The sequence below is a fragment of the Macaca nemestrina genome, chromosome 7, assembly GCF_043159975.1.
Source record: "Macaca nemestrina isolate mMacNem1 chromosome 7, mMacNem.hap1, whole genome shotgun sequence".
Lineage (NCBI taxonomy): Eukaryota > Metazoa > Chordata > Mammalia > Primates > Cercopithecidae > Macaca > Macaca nemestrina.
Genome location: NC_092131.1, coordinates 55,114,504 through 55,134,639, shown reverse-complemented (window position 1 = coordinate 55,134,639; position 20,136 = coordinate 55,114,504). Strand labels below are relative to the sequence as shown.

Sequence of the window (20,136 nt, the reverse complement as noted above, 5' to 3'; positions counted from 1 at the left end):
TTTGCTCTTTCAGTATCATGAAGTATCTCTGACAGCTCCTTCAGTATGCAAAGTTTTTGCTAGTGTCACTACCTCTGGGACATCTTCAACCTTTTTATCATACCACTTGTATCATGTATGTAAGTTTACCTTCACCAAATTCCTTTGGCTGTATATCTATAGTCTTTCAACTTGTGAAAGCATCCACATTTCCAGGGTGAGCTATTTCTTCTTTAACTCCATTTATATTTGATTCAACTATCACTTCTAGCATTTCATGATCACTTTTGTTAATTCACTGCAGTTTTATCTTTGTTGGTCAACTCTTTCAATTACCCATTTTTGTAAAACATCATGAGTTTCTCATGGGGGACAAAGAGGCAACACTACATACTACTGTTCTGTGTGTGAACCGTATGCACAGTGGCCAATGACAGATAGACTTTGAAATAAGTGACATGACTTGTCACTGATCATGATGGGCTTCTGCCATTTACATAGTGTTTGTGGACTGAAAAGATAGCCAGCAAAAGTTTTGTACTTTATGCAGTTACATTTTAGTTAATATATAAAACTAAAAGATAAAGTATGGTAGCAACTGAAATGTGAGCCATGTTGTCAGACAACTAGTGTTATTTAAAAATTGCAACTGTCCAAAGTGCAACTGTCCGGTATGTCATATTTCAAAAAGAAAGTTTTTAATCTGCTACCAGAAGCTGTAAACTGCTTCAAAGTTTACATATCATCTAAACTACAAACACATTTCAATTGAAGTACCCCATTCCATTTTAGATTAAGAAAATTATTTTACATTAAGGCTCCAATGGCTAACTGAGGCAGTGTCCAATTACAGGAAACATTTAGAAACTGCTATGGACTAAATGTTTGTGTCCCCCCAAATTCATATGTTGAAACCCTAATCCCCAATATGATGGTATCTGAAGATGGGGCCTTGAGGAGGTAAATCAAGCCATGGAGGTGGAGTGCTTCTGGTGGAACTGGTATCCTTAGAAGAGGAGACAGGAGACAGCTGGTTTCCCATCTCTCCTCCTTTCCCTCCCCCATGTGAGGAAACCACGAATAGAGTCCTCACCAGAAACCAATCATGCTGACACTCTGATCTTAGATTTGGCAACCTCCAGAACTGTGAGAAATAAGTGCTTATTGTTTAGGCCACCCAGGATATGATATTTGTTATGGTAGCTCAAGCAGACTAAGAAACTAAACCTCTAATGAAAAATGACAAATTGCAATTCTTCTACATAGCTAGTTGAAAACTGGGGAATTTATTCTTCAAAATAAAGAGATCAACTAAGTTTACAGATAGCCTTTTGAAATTACAAATCCGAAATGTCTATCAATTTCAATTTATTATCTGATACTACAAGACATACTAACTCAAAGCAGTTAAGAAGCTTTTTCAGATCACATAAGCCATGCAAGCAGTTACAGAGTGCACAAACAGAAAGCATGCCAATTATTCATTTCCAGAGGGTGGGTAACTTTCTATCCAATCCTGAAGGCTAGCTTATTGCTAATTTGGTTCAACCTGGCTTCATTTCTAGAAGACAGGACTCGGAGTCCATGCAATGAAAATGTCTGACAAATTCTAAGAGTAACATCAGGGCAAAACTCACCAGTGAGTATTGGACTTATGGAAGTATTAGTTGCGTTTGTCTCTTAAATGTGATCAATGACACTAGCTATCCTAAAGTTCAAAAGAAAAGCAATTTAGTAAGAATATTTAATTGGCTTTTACACTGTAAGTTTATCTCAGAAAATACTAACAAATTTTAATACAAAACTTCAGTGTATACTGGAAAAATTATTTCTTGAAATCCAAGAGGATTATCATTGCTTATACCTTACATGCAAGTTATTTTATATGAAATTGATGAATTTCCAATTCGTAAAAATCTGATGTCTCCCCCTATTTAAAGTCTCTTACGGGCATCTCACAGCTCTGGGGATAATGCTAAATCTTTTAAACCTGGTTCAGAAAGCACTTTAGCATTATTTCTTCTTAAGCCTCATGTCAAGCCACTGGTTCCCTAGGATTGCTCCCCCATCATCACTAGACTTCTTTCAGTTCAACTGGCCAACTTCCCTTCCCCAGCTTCCCATGCTGGGAATTCTCATCCTCTCCCCAGCCTGTTGTTCTGTCATCCTATCCCTTAACCACATTTCCCCATTTTTCACCTAGGTAATTCCTACTCTCAGGTCTCAGCTTAAAAGTCATTTCCCTCCACAAATACTATCCTATATGCTTGGTGCCGGTTCTCCAGTACAGAATCCTGTAAGTATTTCAATCACCATACTACTCACTACATTATAGTAATTACTATTTAAGGATTGTCTTTAGGTCAAGAGCGGTGGCTCATGCCTGTAATCCAACACTTTATGAGGCTGAGGTGGGCGGATCACCTGAGGTCAGGAGTTGGAGACCAGCCTGGTCAACATGGTGAAACCCCGACTCTACTAAAAAAAGAAATACAAAAAAATTAGCCAGGCATGGTGGTACACGCCTGTAATCCCAGCTACTCGGGAGGCTGAGGCACGAGAATTGCTTGAACCCTGGAGGTGGAGGGTGCAGTGAGCTTAGATCGTGCCACTGCACTCTAACCTGGGCAACAAAGCAAGACTCTGTTTTAAAAAAAAAAAAAAAAAAAAAACCAATAATAATAAAAATAAAGACTGTCTTTACCTTAAGACTGCAAGTAGAATGAGGGTAAGGAATGAGTTAATTTTGTTCATACTAGTTTGTAGTAGAGTCTCTGGCATTCAGTAGGCTCTCATTTAAAAATATTAACTGGGTAAGTTAAGGAATAATAGAGTATCATTTCACAGTTAACTATGTCTTTCTTCTCTATAAGCTTTTCTTCTATTTCTCTAAGCTAGTCTAAAATACACCATGAACACTGCAATCCCCAACCTGGAATGCCTTTCTTCCTAACTATCCACTCTATCTCCCCTTAAATAAGGCCGGTTATTACTCATGACTCTAAATCTCTGTCTTCCTGTATTCAAGGGCTACTTATTTGGCACTTCTCAATCAGATCATCGACTTAAAGTAATTTTCTTTTTTCACTTTGTTACTAGCAAGCTGCTCATATTGAGAGCCAGGACTATGCCTCGCTATATAATAGTTGGCTATCCATAAGTGTTTGCTGCTGCTACTACAGTCCAGTTTATGTTTCTCACATTCCTACACACGTCTCATGCTATATACCTCTATAACCTACCAAAAACAGAGCATGAGTATATAGATTTATCTCTATGCAGGAATGTTTACATATCAATGTCCTCTCTCACCTAAGGCCCTTCTTTGCTATTTTAAGTTCTTTAAGGAATTTACTGCCTAAACTCATTGAGGATCCTCAACAAATTTACTGGTCAAACTCCAAAAGGATCCTCAATAAAACAATTATTAGTCTAACTACTACTTACTATGTGCCAAGAACTGCTCTAAGTGCTTTACACATGTATATGCATTTAATCCTTACAACAACCCTAAGTGGTAAGATTACAACCCCATTTTGCTTATAAGGAAACTAAGTCACAAAGATGTTAAATAACTTGGCACAGTGTCACAAAGCTTGTAAGTAGTGAAGCTAGTATTTAAACCCAGACAGTCGGACTTCAAGGAACGTATTCAGACACTTCACAACCATTAAACAGAATTTACAAAGGCAAGAAAAACTGTTAAAATGGTTTCAACAAGAGATTAAATAAGAAGGGGTTTATGGTTAACTACTACATAAATAAAATGAAAACAAGTAGAATACTGAAAACCACAGTTGAAATTTATATTTTAAGTTTACATAGTATTTGAAGGATAACTGGAGATTACATTTTATTGAGCTCTTAGTACAGTCATTCTACTAATTATCAGAAATTGTTAATCCTTTAAATACCATATTTAGTCAATACATTAGCCCCCCCCAAACAAATAAACTACAGCTAAGTGAGATTAAATAATCAGAAGTTAAAATAACTTGCCCAAGGTCATATGTAACTAATAAGTTGGCCACATCTTACAGTAAGTTCTTAGCCACTAACAAAGTTCACTTATTTATTTATTTATTTTTGAGACAGAGTCTCACTCTGTCGCCCAGGCTGGAGTGCAGTGGTGCGATCTCCGCTCACTGCAACCTCTACCTCCCAGGTTCAAGTGATTCTCTTGCCTCAGCCTCCCGAGTAGCTGAGACTATAGGCATGAACCACCACGCCCGGCTAATTTTTGTATTTTTAGTAGAGACAGGGTTTTGCCATGTTGGTTGGGCTGGTCTTAAACTCTGGCCTCAAGTGATCTACCCACTTCAGCCTCCCTAAGTGCTATAAAATTCACCTTTTAAAGAAGGTATTTGTCTAACCAGAATATTGAATTTATGGAAACACTCCCTATCTTAGCATAGTGAGTCTGTAATTTCGTGTATGTGGAAGAATAACATCTGCTTCTAGATGATCTTCATACTTAATTCTTTATAGTATTACTAATAATGACGCAAAGTAGCACAATAAACTTAAAATCAATTTCTAACATGGTAGAGAATAAGTCAGAACTATTTGGCTTCCGGCTGGGCATGGTGGCTCACGCCTGTAGTCCCAGCATTTAGGGAGGCAGAGGTGGGTGGATCACTTGAGGTGAGGAGTTCAAGATCAGCCTGGCCAACACGGTGAAACCCCATCTCCACTAAAAAAAAATAATAATACAACAATTAGCAGGGTGTGGTGGTGTGTGCCTGTAATCCCAGCTACTCGGGAGGCTGAGGCACTAGAATCGCTTGAACCTGGGAAGTGAAGGTTGCAGTGAGCTGAGATTGCACCACCGCACTCCAGCCTGGATGACAGAGTGAGACTCTGGTCTCAAAAAAAAAAAAAAAAAAAAAAAAAAAAAAAAAAAAAAAAAAAAAAGAGCTATATGGCTTCCTTTTAAAAGACACATTCTCAATCTTTTATAAAATGCTGTTATTTATCTGGCTCAGTATAAGGAGAAAATCTACAAACAGTAAAAGAGCTGGGACTGTAATCATCATCATAGCTACATTTATAAAAGCTAAACACTTCATGTGTATTAACATAATCCTTATAATAATCCAAATATACTGTTATTATCCCCATTTTCCAGATGAGGAACCAGAGACACAGACAGGTCACACAGCCCAAGGTCACACAGCTAGTATATGGTCAAGTCAGGATTCTGACAGGGAGGGCTGCCTCTCAGTCTATGCTCTGCTTAACAAGGGCATTCCATCTTGGCAACAGAAGTCACTGCCACCTTGCATAAGACTTTTAAAATTATACAGGAATCACTTGCTTTTTTCAAGTTATTTTTAATTTCAAAGGTTATAAAATTCTTAGATCTGAACCCAGGAACTACATTAAGGAACACTAAGCTGGGAAGCACTTACCCAGTAGACAACTTCATCTACAATCAATAATGCTAGCACTTTACTGGTGTTTTATTCATAACCCTGAGTGTTCCATTAAGAAAAAGATATCAAAAACATCATTACACTGATGCTTTGAAATTACAATTGATTTTTAAAATACCTAATGTATTTTTTAGTTACAACATGATGTAAAAAATAAGACAGTTAAATATCTGAGAAAAGACTCCCTTCCGATTCTAAAGTAGATGTCACCTTCTCTGGGCTGGAGGTTATCAGTCCAAAAACCTTGATATGTGTAGAAAGGTCACCCCAAGGACCTTTCTGACTGCACTGACACTGGCTGGTCCTTATGTATCTAAATGACAGATAACTGAGTCTGAAACCTGAATCATGGAAGGAAATCAAAACGTAAACTTCAAATTGTAATCATTGACTGCTTATCTCTTTTTCTCAAATACACGAATTCACTTCCAAGCAGAATTAATGAAGTTGAGAGAAAATACCATAAGACATCACTTTCAATTAACGTTCAAAACGTTTTACTGTGTAACCCGAGGTGAGTTACTATGAACAATTATTTGTAATATTCTCAAAGGGAAATAGACCAGGATTTGTATACTGACCCTTTAATCCACAAGAGTATGGCTGTAGATATCTTATATTTAAAGACATTTAGATATCTTTAGATACTGTTTATGTATCTTTTAGTTTAGAGTTATCACATTTGAAGAACCATTTTCAAAGAATCCTAACACATTACACATTCCAAAGACATGGGAACAAACTTAAAGGATAGTTTACTCTGTGTTATCTATACTGAGATTCTAGAAATTGAAAAACCGACTTAGCCAGTAGGTTAGTCATTAGGGAAATGCAAATTAAAATCACAATGAGATAGCACTACTTACTTATTAGAATGGCTAAAATTAAAACAAACGACACTAAATTCTGACAGTAACAGGGGCAGGGGAGACCTGAGAGCAACTGGAACTCTCATACAATACTGACAGGAAGGTAAAGTGAAGGTATTTGTCTAACCAGAATATTAAATTTATGGAATATTAAATTTAAAGGTAAAGTGACATGGCCACTATGGAAAAGTTTGGCAGTTTCTTCTAACATTAAGCATATCCTTACTATACTACCCAGCAATCCCACGCCTAGGTAGTTACCCCAGAAAAATGAAAATATGCATTCAAACAGATGTTTATAGCAGCCTTATTCATAATCTCCCCAAACTGGAAGTAACTCAAATGCCCTTCAATTGCTAAATGGATAAAATGTGAAATACATCCATTCAATGGACTGCTACTCAGCAATAAAAAACTATTGATACAAACACATGAACGAAGCTAACATGTATTATGCTAAGTGAAAGAAAACAGATTCAAAGAGCTAGACAGATACTGAATGGTTCCATTTACAGGCCATTCTAGAAAAGGCAAATTATCGGTGGTTTTTAGGATCTGGGTTTGAGGAGATGAGATGATTACAAAGAACACAAGGGAACTTTTGGGAGTACTGTAAAAGTTTTCTATCTTGACTGTGGTACTTTTACATGTCAAAACTCAGAATATTATACTAAGAAGGATAAATTTTACTATATGTCAATCAGACCTCAATAAGCCTGACATTAAGAAAAAAAAATTAACAGGAAAAACAATTATATAATAATTATGCAAGTAATCTGTTAAAGAATGAATTATAACGAATTATATTTGTAACAAATATTTGTAACAAATTATATTTGTAACGAATTATATTTGTAACAAATATTTGTAACAAATATAATTACATTTTGTAACGTCATATTCATATACATATACATATTTGTAACGTCATATTCATAACGAATATGAATTTGTAACCACAAATCCAAGTGCAGAAGTCACACTTCTTAATTACGAAATAAAAGAATTATTTAAAAATATAGTTTCAGGGCCGGGCGCGGTGGCTCAAGCCTGTAATCCCAGCACTTTGGGAGGCCGAGATGGGCGGATCACGAGGTCAGGAGATCGAGACCATCCTGGCTAACACGGTGAAACCCCGTCTCTACTAAGAAATACAAAAAATAGCCGGGCGAGGTGGCAGCGCCTGTGGTCCCAGCTACTCGGGAGGCTGAGGCCGGAGAATGGCGTGAATCCGGGAGGCGGAGCTTGCAGTGAGCTGAGATCCGGCCACTGCACTCCAGCCTGGGCTACAGAGCGAGACTCCGTCTCAAAAAAAAAAAAAAAAAAAAAAAAATATATATATATATAGTTTCAGATGTATCTGTTTACCTCTCACTGGGCATATATCCCATTTTTAAATGTTCCATGGCATAAGCATTAATTTTTCAGTAAAATAATTATTTAAATAGAAATACTGCATACATCAGCTTTTTTCTGAAACTACTTTCATTAGTTTCTAAACAGGCCCAATGTTTTCATGTGCCTTTGCTATAAATGAACTAAAAACACTGCTCTTATAGAATATATGAAATAGAGAATTAATATACTACTGATGCTTTCGTGGTTTTAAATTTTTCAAATCCCTGGAATACCATCATCCACTTATTGGTCCACTGCATTTCACAAATCTTACAAAAATGGTACTTAAACAGTTCTCTGTTACACTGCAGAGGCAGGTGTGTGTTTGGAAGTTGGCGGGAAAGCAAAACGATAGCTGTTTTTTCTTGTTGTTTAGAGGGTAGGAACAGAAAGCAATCGCGAACTAAGCTTTTTTTGAGGAGTGCAATTCCCCACTAGCAAAGCTGGAACTTACTAAATATACTAGATTATATTTTAACCTACTTTTCCTTTTTTTCTTTCCTACTTCATATACTCAAGAGACTCAATGCCACAGAGAAAGTGGCCACTCTCATTTGTATAACACAAATAGTTTATATAAAGTATATATATGTAGTATCTATATATAATCTCACGTAATTCTCACCAAAACCTATGAGAAAACTTTTTTCAATTTGTATTTTATAGAAGTCAAAACCCACTCAGGTTGGATTCATTGTCCAAGGGTCATACAAACCAGTAAAGTAGCAGACAGAGCCAGAAGTTAAATCCAGATCTTCCAACACACTAGGCAACCTGTTATTTTTTAATAATCTGTGCCTCCATTAGCAACTACTACAGTCTGAGAACAGCTGACATTATGGGAAATCTATATCCAATGATGTCTAAAACTATTATTAACAGTTTATTTAATAGTAAGCTAAGAAGTAAACTAAATTTTAAAAATAAACTATGTGAAAAAGAAATTATAAAAATATCACTCTTGGCCAGGCGTGGTGGCTGATGCCTGTAATTCCAGCACTTTGGGAGGCCGAGGTGGGCAGATCATCTGAGGTCAGGAGTTCAAGACCAGTCTTGTCAACACAGTGAAATCCCATCTCTACTAAAAATACAAAAATTAGCGTGGTGGCAGATGTCTGTAATCCCAGCTACTTGGAAAGCTGAGGCAGGAGAATCACTTGAACTTGGGAGGCGGAGGTTGCAGTGGGCTGAAATCGTGCCACTGCACTCCAGCCTGGGTGACAGAGCAAAACTCTTATCTCAAAAGAAAAAAAAAATCACTCTGAAGTGAAATTTGCACTGATACTAAGAACCTTATTTTAAAAAGGTTAAACAATGTCTTTAAAGACCAAGGCTGAGGAACTGTTCTACAGGGTGGCCATAAAGTTTACAAACAGACACTATCATTTTACGTCTATCTTAATGTAATATCAATAAGGCATTTATTATATACTCCCCTGTAGTTCCACACTTGGTGGCTGTTCTGTATATCAAAGGAGATTAAGAAGCCCTTTCAACTAAATGTGAAATGAGATTCTAGATGGAAAAAAACAAAGGCCATTATTGGGACAACTGGCAAAATTTGAAAATGGATGCATATCAGATGACAGTATTGAATCAATGTTAAATTTCCTGAATGTGATCACTATACTGTAATTATGCAAGAGAAGTGCCTTGTTCTTAGGTGATACATATTTAAGTATTTAGGAATCAAAGGTTATAACTCTGAAACTTCATTCAGCTGCTCCCCAACATGTATATGTCTGTATAAAGAATTCAAATGGCAAAATACTAACTGGTGTCTAGATGAAGATTACAGTGTTCACTGAATTACTCTTGAACTTAGATGTTTGAAATTTTTAAAAATTAAGAGCCAAAGATAACAGGTAGAATTTTAAATATTTTCTTTCCATTCTCTTCAATAGCGATTAGACATTTCCAACAAGGCCTTTTATAAGTAATCGAATAAACATATTTTTAGCATCTCTATAAATAAGTTAACTCTAGTTGGAAACAAACAGTACTTTTTTTACTTTAAAAAACTGGGTATAAAACATAGCAGCAAAACAAAAACAAAAGGCAGCAAATAGCACATACTCTAAGGAATAGCTCATACTTTATTAGCTGCCACAGGATTATAGTAAAACTTGAGTACTATCCTCCACTTTTAAAGAGCTTAAAATTTGCTAAGAAACAGATACAATTTAATTCACTTCCTATGGATCATGAACAGTGTTTTAAACACTGAGTAAACTTACTATCAGATTTAACTAAAACTTAATTCACTTGTAAGATTTTAACATTGTTTCCTCCGCCCCAAAGATTTAAAAAATTATCTTATAATCTTTTTTTTTTTTTTTTTTTTTGAGACGGAGTCTCGCTCTGTCGCCCAGGCTGGAGTGCAGTGGCCTGATCTCAGCTCACTGCAAGCTCCGCCTCCCGGGTTCACGCCATTCTCCTGCCTCAGCCTCCCGAGTAGCTGGGACCACAGGCGCCCGCCAGCTCGCCCGGCTAGTTTTTTGTATTTTTTAGTAGAGACGGGGTTTCACTGTGTTAGCCAGGATGGTCTCGATCTCCTGACCTTGTGATCCACCCGTCTCGGCCTCCCAAAGTGCTGGGATTACAGGCTTGAGCCACCGCGCCCGGCCCCTTATAATCTTAATATATTTCACTATGAATGCAATGAGGTTGCATCATGTAGGCATTAATTTCCATGAATTCAATTGTGAGCCCTCAAGGGGAAACACTGAGGATTTCAACTGCATAGGCACCATTCCACCAAATAAGCACACACCTTCCCCAGGGAGCATTAAACCAGGATATAAGGGAGCCGTCTAGTTACATATACCTCTTTCCCAGTGTGCATCTTGCCAAGCTCTAATCCTAGTGTTTAAAGTATTTTTTTTGTGTAATGAAGCCCGTAATGTAAGCCAGCTTCTTCATCTGGTGCTCAACTAATGAAACTCATTTTTGGAGTTCCTAGAGGAAAAACTAGCTATTTTCCACTTCTGTGAGATGCAACGATCACTTTAAGGGAGTTTTAGTGGTAACTTTATTAAAATATATTTCTTTTTTTGGTCACATGTGCTAACTTCACAATCTAACTTGATCCTAACATGCAACTCCAACATAAATGAACTTTCTTCATTATTAAATAGCAAGAACATGACACACTTTTAAAGCAAGGACTTCTTTCTAAAGGCCACATTCAGAAACATAATCCTCAAATTTTCTTTTTCTTTTTTTTTTGGAGACAGAGTCTTGCTCTGTTGCCCAGGCATGGAGTACAGGGGTGCAATCATGGCTCACTGCAGCCACAAACTCCCAGGCTCAGGCAATCCTCTTGGCTCAGCCTCCACAGTAGCTGGGACTACAGGTGCACACCATCATGCCTGGCTAATTTTTGTATTTTCTGTTTTTCTGTAGAGATGGGATTTCACCATGTTGCCTGGCTGGTCTCAAACTCCTAGCTTAAGCAAACTCCTGGGCCTCGGCCTCCCAAAGTGCTAGGATTACAGGCGTAAGTTATTGTGCCCAGCCAATCCTCAATTTTTCTTTTTCTTTTTTTTTTTTTTTTTGGCAGGTTGGGGGCGGGTGGGACAGAGTCTCACTCTTGTAGCCCAGGCTGGAGTGCAGTGGCATGATCTCAGCTCATTGCAACCTCTGCCACCCGGGTTCAAGTGATTCTCCTGGCTCAGCCTGAGTAGCTGGGATTACAGGCACCTGCTACCACGCCTGGCTAATTTTTTGTAATTTTAGTAGAGACGGGGTTTCACCATATTGGCCAGGCTGGTCTCGAACTTCGACCTCAGGTGATCCACCCACCTCAGCCTCCCAAAGTGCTAGTATTTCAGGCGTGAGCCACCACTCCAGGCCTAATCCTCAATTTTTCTAAAGCAACTTCATATGTTTCTTTTTAGTTGCTCCTGAGTCCTCCAATTTGCATTTTTTCCCCTGTAGATTATGTGACTTGATCTAACCCAACTGCTACATTCTCCCTACTCATAGAATCAGAGCTAGAGGAAACTTAGAGATCACCTTTTTCCTCTCTGCTCACAGAGCTGGTGGCTGGAGATTTCCATTCAGTGAACTCCAAATTATAATAAATTCCTTATTCTCCATTTAAAATGAATTTTTACAGAAAGGTGGAAATTTAATTGTACACATAAGTTTTAAAAAGACATTTTAAAAAGTGATACTAAAACTCAGTGAACAGATCTACTTGCTATTTCCAGTCCGCCAGGCTGGAGTGCAGTGGTGTTAGCTCAGCTCATTACAACCTCCGCCTCCTGGGTTCAAACGATTCTCCTGTCTCAGCCTCCTGAGTAGCTGGGACTACAGGTGCCCATCACCACGCCTGGCTAATTTTTGTATTTTTAGTAGAGACAGAGTTTCACCATATTGGCCAAGTTGGTCTCGAGTTCCTAACCTTCTGATCCGCCCGCCTCGGCCTCCCTAAGTGCTGGGATTACAGGCGTGAGCCACCATACCCGGCCTAAACTGGATTTTAAAAAAATAAAAGGGTGTTTTTCACTTTCTGGATGAAGTATAAAAACTGAGGGGATCAATTATGAAGTATCAGCCTAGACTAAGTCGCAAATGCAAAAACTTTGTCACATTAGGATATAATTCCCTAAAGCCCACTTCATGGCATATGCTTTTGCTTTCTTTTAAAAGAATAGTGAATGACAAATGTGTTTTATATTAAGATTTAAAAGAGACCAAGGCCGGGCATGGTGGCTCACGTCTGTAATCCCAATACTTTGGGAGGCCAAGGCAGGCGGATCATGAGGTCAGGAGATCAAGACCATCCTGGTTAACACAGTGAAACTCCGTCTCTACTAAAAATACAAAAAATTAGCCGGGCATGGTGGCGGGCGCCTGTAATACCAGTTACTCAGGAGGCTGAGGCAGGAGAATGGCATGAACCCGGAAGGCGGAGCTTGCAGTGAGCCAGGATCGTGAGCCTGCAATCCAGTCTGGGAGACAGAGTGAGACTCCCGTCTCAAAAGGTTAAAAAATAATAAATAAATAAATAAATGAGATCTTTCAGATATTTGAATTAAAGTCAAAATTCTAAAAATTGTGTTTTAATGGCCTTAAGTGTCCACGTTATTTATAATAAAAGTCTAAATACAAACATATTGCTGACATATACTAAGGAAGCATTATTTACATTTATGTCTTGCTTAATTAAAATGCCTCACTCTGGGATGAACACTAGCTTCAAGATGAACCTGACATGCAAGGGCCAAACCATAAAATTGTATCATGACTTTTTTTTGTTACAGACCTCTTTGAGAAATTAAAGTGAAGAAGCCTCGTCCTAGAAACTTCCACATGTGCACACACACAATTTTAATACAATGTTGAGGGAATAGGTCATCCTGAGATCTATCGACTTCAGGGAAATAATTGCCACTACTGAAAGTTATCTGGGAAAATCACCTTAATATAATGCTTTTAGTATTCATATACCCTCCAAGAGATTAAAAAGGATATCGGAGATTCTGGAGTTTGAAAATATAAGTGAATGCTCTGGTGCCTTCTGTTCATAACTGCTTCAAGGCCACAGTAGCCTGAGTCTGCTAATTGTCCATCATTGCTCTGCAAACCTGAGATAACAGACTCTGTACCATCTCATCCCTACCACCAACTCCACCTTTTATCTAGACTCTGCAAGCTGCTTTGATCCTCTCTAGCCACTGTTGGCAAGTCAGTCATCCAGTCTGCCCTTTAATACCTTCAGTGACCTAAGTCAGGGCTTCAGAAGGCAGGTCATTCCAGTTTTAGGCAACTCTGAAAAATTACAAAGTTCTTTCCTAATTTGACTAGACTGATTTCTGGATGTTTTAAATGTTGCCCTAACGAATCTCTCCTCTATTTACTTGCTGACAGGCAACAAAATAGCTTACCATTCAAAGTATCTAATCCTAAAAACCAGGGGCATCACTTAGCTCTACATTTACCAAACAGGAAAGTCAGAGGCACTTTCTATTTGGAATTCAAAATACAAGAGGAATCAGTATTAGTTCAGTTCAAAAAAGATGTAAGGTTTCCATATGCACAGCATTTCCTATCTTGTTAGGCTTCTTTTCTCTGCATAAAAAATTAAAAATGCATCAGCATTAAAAGATTAAGATTATAGTCACAACATCATTTCTGTCTGCATATTCTCTGTATTTCTATTTATTACTGTAATTCTATAATAAACAGTCCTAAGCAATGCAAAATAAATATAGAAACCATTATTTATTCATTAGCTACAGCCTGGCTTTCGAGAACTACAAGTTGTCTCAGTCACCTTCCACAGCTCCTTTTCTTGCAATATAAAAAAATCTCCTATTGAAACCAATGTATTAATAAGGTCCATTTACCATAAATTAGAAAAGCTATAATACAAATGCTTGTTTTCTTTGAAAACAAAATATAATATCCAAATATTTGCTATTTTCATTCTTAATCTCATACCAGTGCTGGACAAAAAAGGTTCATAAATATTTTGCAAACAGTGACTGATTTATTCAAATCAGATAAAAATACTGTTAACTGCCAGTTAAATGGTTAATCAATACAGCAAAATCTAATTTTCACTGGGCTACCTACCTGGGAGGATTTTCTTTCCTGAGCTGTATCTCAGGGAGACAAACAATACACAGTCTTAAGGAAGAGACTACCTTGTAAGGAGCTTATCTTTGGTTCTTCAATAATAAAACTTCCTGAAGGGGTACAAAGCAGGTCCACCCAAATGAATTCTGCCTTATTTTGCAAACTGCATCAGAGTGCTATTTCAGTATCTTTACATAAAATAATCCTTAGATTTCCTGACAAATAAGCACTTCTCTACTTTCCCAGTGTAGCTTGAAAATGAATGCTGTATCAAAAAAAAAAAAAAAAGACGAAAAAAACCCCCAGAAAGTCCCCAACCCCCCTTCATTAAAACAAAAAATTCTAGACTGAAAAGACAATGCCACACATATATCACCTTATCACAACTGCATTATGTACAAAAGGCACTTTAAAGTTCAGGAAGATAGTTTTCCGAGCATTTCTCTTATGATCAAATCATCTATTTACCTGATTCTTCCAAATGAAAATGCTTTAATTCATCACAAACCAAATGTGTACTGCACACTCTTCATACTGTAAGATACCTTATTATTTCAAATCGGGTATCAGTCCAGTATATATTTGTACTCAAGCAAATACTGTCAACCTCAAATTAGCTTAACAAAGTCTGCTTTTTAACACAAAGTTCTTTCATTGGCTTGTTATTAATATAAAACCCAACGCTCGAAATGGCTTACATCGAGCATGGACTACGGATACCAAGTTTGTCAAGTACTGCCCCACCCCTTGTAAGAGTGGATGACTGGAACATTTTAATGCACTCCACCACGTAGAACAGCCACAGAAACTTCACACTGGCGCCAGTAGTTGCACATTTTCCAGCACAAATTTTTCTTAAATTGATTTTGCATCATTCTCTATACCAAACGTCACTAACATTCAGGTATGCTGAAGAAATAACCACTGACACTAATATCACCCTCCCCAACACACTTTTCTCATTCTTCTATCGTTCTGTCACTAAATGTTAAGAATTAACGAGTTCCCTGGCACACATCCCCCGTCCCCCGTAACTACGCAATTAAGGTTATAATTGGGAGGTTCGAATCACTACATATGAAAATTCAGAGTCACAAAACAAAGTAAGACACAAAGGGGAACAAGTCTATCTGCTTAAATACTGAAAGATTTTACATTTCTAAAAAGCATTTGCGAGATGCCAAGATTTCTCAAATGGGCCCCTCCCCCGCCGTGAGCCTCTTTCCTCCCCCCACCAATTCTGGGAAATCGTTAGTTGGACGCGGCTGGGATGCTACTCACCGAGTTTCTCTACCAGCTTAAGCATCACCCCTCCAATGTGCACCTCGCCAGTCACTCTCAGGGTGACATCGCGGTTCAGGTCCGTCACATGGACACTCAGTTCCCACGTCCCGTCCGCGTAGCAGCCATCTGGCATCCTTATCCCGTCCAGAGCCATGGCTCCTTCCTGCGAGCGTGGAGGAAATGGCTCTCGTAAGCGTCACTCCCCCAAAGGAAGGCGAATCCCACCGAATTCGCAGCGCCGGCCACGGGCTGGGTGGTGGTGGAGGACCCGAGGCTTTCCGCGCGAACTCGGGAGGGCGGTGACGGCTGCCGGGGCTGCGGGAGGACCCTGCGCCCCGCTCGCCCAGCAGCGCTCCTCGGCCCCGGCGCCGCCCGCCCCACACCGTCCTCGCCTAGCGGACCGCGGCGGGCTTCACCTGCCGGCCGGCCCCGAGACACGGCGCGGGCTAACTCCCTGTTCCCCTCCCCGCCGCGCCCCCTCGGGTCCCGGCGGGGTCCCGCTCCCTCACCGCGCGCTCCTCGCGCTCCGGGCCCGGGGCTCGCGCGGCAACAGGCGAGGGGCTGGAGGCTCGCGGGGCGGCGTTGTCCGCGTCCTGCTCCTCGAAGGGCGAAGCGCTGCCTGCGGCCGGAGCGGCTAATGGAGTCCCGTCGTCGCGGCCCCTCGCCTGGCTCCCCGCGCTCCACCCTCTCCCCGCCCCCTCTGTCCGAGCCCGGCTGGGCTGGGCGCGCTGGCTCCCTCCTTCGCCGCCCGCAGAGCCGCCCCGAGCGGGTCCGGCCGGCCTCGCCCCTGCCCCCGCCCTCCCGGCGCCGCGCTCGGGGGAGGGGGCTGCGGGTCCGGGGCGGGGCGGGGCGGGGCGGCGCGGGGGTGGCTGGGGGCGCGGCGGGGCGGCAATCTCGGCCCCGCGGAGCGCTGCCCTTTTATGGAAATGAAGGACCCGGCTCAGGGATTGAATCCAACATCCGGGCTTTAGGCGGCGGGCCCTGAGGAGGGGGAGCGGGGGAGCGAGGGCTGCCTTTCCCGGGGCGCTGGTGGCCGGCAGGGCGCCCAGAGCTCAGGCTGGACTGAGGCCCCCGCGGCTTGTGTCCGCGCTGGCAGCCGTGGGAGGGGGCTTCTCTGTGAGTAACGGCCCCAGGAAATTCCCAGGGCAAGATCGCTTTCGGAGAACAAAGTCCTCCCGCCCCCTCTCCACGCCTGGAGCTAGACAAAAAGCCTCAGGGCGGTGAGAGGTGCCGCACCCCCGGGAGCTGGAGAGAGGAGTCCGGGATGGAGAAACTTTAAAAAGTAAATGCCCAAACCAGCTCCTTGAATGTCCAACAAAAGAATGAGAAAACCCAGAGGGAGGTGAACCACAAAAATTGCTTTGCAAGCAATGTCCGGCACCATCAGCAACTCCTACTGGACTCCCAGGAGTTTGCAAGCGTTCTTAACCCCTTCGGACGCTCCAGCCAGATGCCAGTCAAACAGATGATGCTCTTGCTTGAGGGGAAAGGAAAGACACAACTTAGTGCCACCAGTTTTACTCGGAAACCGTTTCCCCAGCTTCTCCAGCTCTTTGTACTTATTTGCGTGTTTTTACACGCAATTTAGAACTAACAAGTCTATTAAAGCTGTTAGATGGAGATACATGCTCCACCCCACCCTCAGCCGCTCCTTGGATTTTAATACTTCTGGAACGGTGCCTACAGGTACCAGGAAGAGCCAAACAACTTCACCTGTTGAAGACTGACTAGTGATGGGGAACGGTCCTCCTGCTTCCCGCTTTTGTTTCCACTTCCCCCATTAACTGTTGTACTCTGTGGAGGGGACTCCTTTCGGAAACAGCAAACCAGGGGAAAACTGCCTTGCTAGCAAATTCACGGACTCAAAAAATAAATGTCAAGAAGGCTCAGATTAAAATACCTTTTAATGATAAAAGACTCCAGTTCGCAGTCTCATCGTCTTGTCGAACTGTCTCAAACGCTTGGAAAAGGAACTCACTAGGCAGATAACCTTTTGTTCGTTAACATTACGGGGAAACAAGATGAGAGGCCTCAAGAAAGGGGTGGAACTGAGAAAGGAGTGAAAGCAGCAAAATCTAGTCAGATGCCAAAGGCTTGGCAGAAAAAAAAAACCAGGGAAAACCACTGCAGTGTTTTTAGCTAGTTATCGTGGAGAAATTGATGCCTTGAGTCTCTTATCTGTCTACTCTCCAATATTTCTACTCATGGACATTCCAAATAGTTCACTTGGAAGCAATATGAATGTCCGGAGATGAGGGAGTTTATGTAAATTATGGTGTTAAAAATATACAGTAAAATGTTTTTAATAAAATAAGCAATTGCTTGTTAGGGCACAAAACTGGAGAACTGGATATGCAGCTATAAAATTACGAGCTTAATTATGTTAAATGTTCAGAGACAAAGACTGTAAGGAAATACAACAAAATGTTAAGAAGTTCTCTGAGTCTTGAGATCATGGGAGTTTTTTCTTTCTTCTATTCTTTATTTTCTACAAACTCGAAAACTTTACACCACTATCTAGAATTGCATCCAGCATTTCAGTTTCTCTTTACATGCCATTGCATTCATGATGATAGACACTGGATAGAGCAGCTACTGACTGAACTATGGGCAGGATTTTTCAGAGGTTTCCTTTGGTGTTTTTAAAAATATTTCCAGATAAAACTTGAGTTCTTTAAGAGCAGAGACTTCAAATTATTTTCATTGTCCACAAATTCACAATAGCTTGGCACAGAGAAAATGGAAAACATGCTGGTGTCAAACCAACACAAATGTCAAAGAAACAGTGGGTCTGTTCCGTGGAGAAATCTCAGGGGCCAGGTACAGTGGCTCATGCCTATAATCCCAGCACTTTGGGAGGCTGAGGCAGGAGGATTGCTTGAGCCCAGGAGGTGGAGGCTGCAGTGAGCTGTGTTCACACCACTGACCTCCAGCCTGGATGACAGAGTGAAACTCTGTTTCACTGTATCTCAGAAAAACAAAAAACAAATCTCAATGGGAAAATCTCCACTTTAAAAATGTACTTATTTATTTCCCCCACCTTATCCCCCAAAAGATTTATGGCAATGTATAAGGATGCATAAACTGTGAGATAGGATACGTTATAAGTGGCACAAAACAAGAAAAAAAAGGTGGGTGGGGGTTGGGAGACTTAGAGGGGTGGAGTAGAGATTTATTTATTTATTTTAGAGTAGAGGTTTAAAATGGAGCTGGGAATGAAGCTAAGAATTGTATCTTATGACCTTTGCACATGCTCCAGTAAGCTACAAAAAAATTATGGCTTCCTAAACATGCCATTCTAGAACCTAAAATATCTATGCCCTTTCTGAATATTCCCTTTCCTTCAGACAAAATTGTTGAAGCCGACTGTCATGGTTTAGAAACTCTTTTAATACAGATGGTCCCTGACTTATGATCTTTTGAGTTTATGATGGTGTGAAAGTGATATGCATTCAGTAGAAACCGTACTTTGAATACCCCTAGGACCATTCTGTTTTTCACATTCAGTACAGTATTCAATAAATTACATGAGATAGTGAACACTTTACTATAACATGGACTTCATGTTGGATCATTTTGCCCAACTGGAAGCTAACATAAATGTTCTGGGTACATTTAAGATAGGCTAAGTTAAGCTGTGATGTTCGGTAGGTTAGGTATATGAAATGCATTTTTGACTTACGATATTTTCAATTTACAGAATGTAACCTCATCATAAGTTGCAGAGTGTCTGTACTCGGTTTCCACATTCTAGTTATTTTCCCGCTTTCCAGTAAGAGTTACTTTCTGAACAACCCCCAGCACAGCACCGACTGCTCTAACTACCATGCTTTCCTGAATCCACTTCTACACATGTTCTCTACATTTAGTGACAGAGAGTGGAGCGGGGAATTTTAATATTGTGAATAACTGCCCTGTTTCTTAACATTTGAAATTGCTTAAGTATAGCTTCATAAGACACTTTACTAGCTTTAGAAAGTCAGCCGTATTTGTTTGAGCAATTAATGCACAGGAAGGCAAGGACCTTCGGTTAAGTACCAGTGGAAGAATAATTAGATTAGGATGGGTGCAGCTGGTCCCTTCAGGCCTTCTTTTTGACTATTTCAAGCTGTCATTTGCTTTGAAGATTAAAGAGGAGTCAGCCTCACCTCTCTGAAACTGGGATTTTTTTTTTCCAGTTTATCAAGTGAGGCTTTCAAGTGCATTTCTTAAATATTTACTTCTACCTAAGATTTAGAATGTATTCAAATATAGAATCTTATCTGAAATCCCCTGCTAGAATCACTAGGACAATGCAATGCTTGTGGTACTTACATCATACTGAAAAGTAGCTGAGTACGCCAGTGTTTGGAAGAACAGCTCAAGCATTGAAAGCAGCAATATCCAAATAAGGTACCAAGCACTGGACTTAGATTTAGACCAAGCGATGCCTCACAGATCTGCCGTCAAATGCAGCCCTCGGGCTTGGTAATGCTCAGGTTGACTTTAGCTTTTTCTTTGTGCCTACTTAACACTGTGCTTTATATTTCTCAAAGGTCAATTCAAAATATAACCACTGGGTTTAAAAGAAGGAGAGAGGATGG

General features: G+C 40.3%; 1 protein-coding gene across 6 annotated transcripts in view; it reads right to left on the bottom strand.

The window, feature by feature from the left end:
- LOC105481933 (FERM domain containing kindlin 2) overlaps positions 1-16,215 on the bottom strand; it is a 97,682-nt gene extending 81,467 nt beyond the window's left edge. For all 6 annotated transcript variants that reach the window (XM_071100170.1, XM_071100171.1, XM_071100173.1 and 3 more), the window contains exons 1-2: positions 16,063-16,215; positions 15,551-15,716 (exon numbers count right to left, since the gene is read on the bottom strand). In XM_071100170.1, the coding sequence (XP_070956271.1) occupies positions 15,551-15,707 (157 nt within the window). In that variant the 5' untranslated portion in view covers positions 15,708-15,716; positions 16,063-16,215. The remainder of the gene's footprint in view (positions 1-15,550; positions 15,717-16,062) is intronic.
- Positions 16,216-20,136: the final 3,921 nt, after the last annotated feature.